The 1,183-nt window shown below is 49.6% G+C and overlaps 1 protein-coding gene across 1 annotated transcript in view; it reads left to right on the top strand.

Moving 5' to 3' along the window:
- LOC110273549 (uncharacterized) overlaps positions 1 to 522 on the top strand; it is a 3,422-nt gene extending 2,900 nt beyond the window's left edge. The window contains exon 2 of the mRNA XM_021126721.2: positions 19 to 522. Within this exon, the coding sequence (XP_020982380.2) occupies positions 19 to 522 (504 nt within the window). The remainder of the gene's footprint in view (positions 1 to 18) is intronic.
- Positions 523 to 1,183: the final 661 nt, after the last annotated feature.

Here is a 1,183-nt window from a genome sequence, read left to right as displayed (position 1 = left end):
TATCGAACGGCTTACAAGACACCGATCGGCATGAGCCCCTTCCGGCTTGTATATGGTAAAGCATGCCACTTACCGGTGGAGATTGAACACAAAGCATATTGGGCCGTAAAGGAGTGTAATATGAACTTGGGTGGAGCCGGCATAGAAAGAAAGCTTCAATTGGCGGAATTGGAATGCTTGAGACAAGAAGCCTACGACAATGCTAGACTCTACAAGGAAAAATTGAAAGCCATCCATGACAAAAACATTAGGAGGAAAGAGTTCCAACCCGGTGACTTAGTGCTTCTCTACAACTCAAGGTTGAGACTACTACCCGGAAAGCTAAGATCAAGGTGGGATGGACCTTACCAAGTGGAGAAAGTAGAACCTTATGGGGTCTACCACCTGCGCCACCCAACAAGCCCGGATATCTTCAAGGTAAACGGACACCGTCTCAAATTGTATCATGGTGAGCAAAGAAAGAACTCCAAGGAGATTGAAGTGTTCCTCTTGAGGGATGCAACTCTTGAACAAGCACAATGAGCCACTGAAAGTCCAACTTAAGGACGTTAAACAAAAGTGCTAGGTGGGAGACACCCCACCATGGTAAGATCTTCCTTTGAACTTTGTACATAGACACTTGACTTCATGTTTGTTAGATAGATTTTATTTTCAATTTTCCATCATTTGTTCAATTCACCGCTGATTTGCCAAGTCAAATGCCCTGTTATAGCGCTTAGGCAGCTGTGTGGAAAGGGGTAGTTGTAATGTCAAAAGTGGTATAGATACATGCACAATTAGGAAAAGCAACCCCCTCGACGCGTGCGCGCACCTAGCGCGTACGCGTCCTTAAAGCATTCAATGGTCACCCACGCAGACGCGCACCTTGCGCGGACGCGTGGATCGCAAAACATAGCCCTCCATACATTTACCCGAGAGTTATGCCCACACCATGCCAGGACCAAGCCTCAAGCACAAAAAAATCTCGCGCGCCCGCGCGCATGGCGCGTCCGCGCACTTGGGCAAAGTCTGTTGAAGGACGCGCAAGCGTACTGTGCGCGTCCGCGCCGATTGCCCTGCTGCAATCCTGGTACATGTTCCAGAGAGTTAGGCCGCTCTCAGGCCTCTACCAAGCCACAAGCCCAAAACCTTGACCGCGTGCGCGCACTGGACGCGCACGCGCCCATACACTGCGAGCACAATA

This window comes from Arachis duranensis, chromosome 7 (genome assembly GCF_000817695.3).
Source record: "Arachis duranensis cultivar V14167 chromosome 7, aradu.V14167.gnm2.J7QH, whole genome shotgun sequence".
Taxonomy (NCBI): Eukaryota; Viridiplantae; Streptophyta; class Magnoliopsida; order Fabales; family Fabaceae; genus Arachis; species Arachis duranensis.
This window is presented reverse-complemented; position numbering and strand designations above follow the sequence as displayed.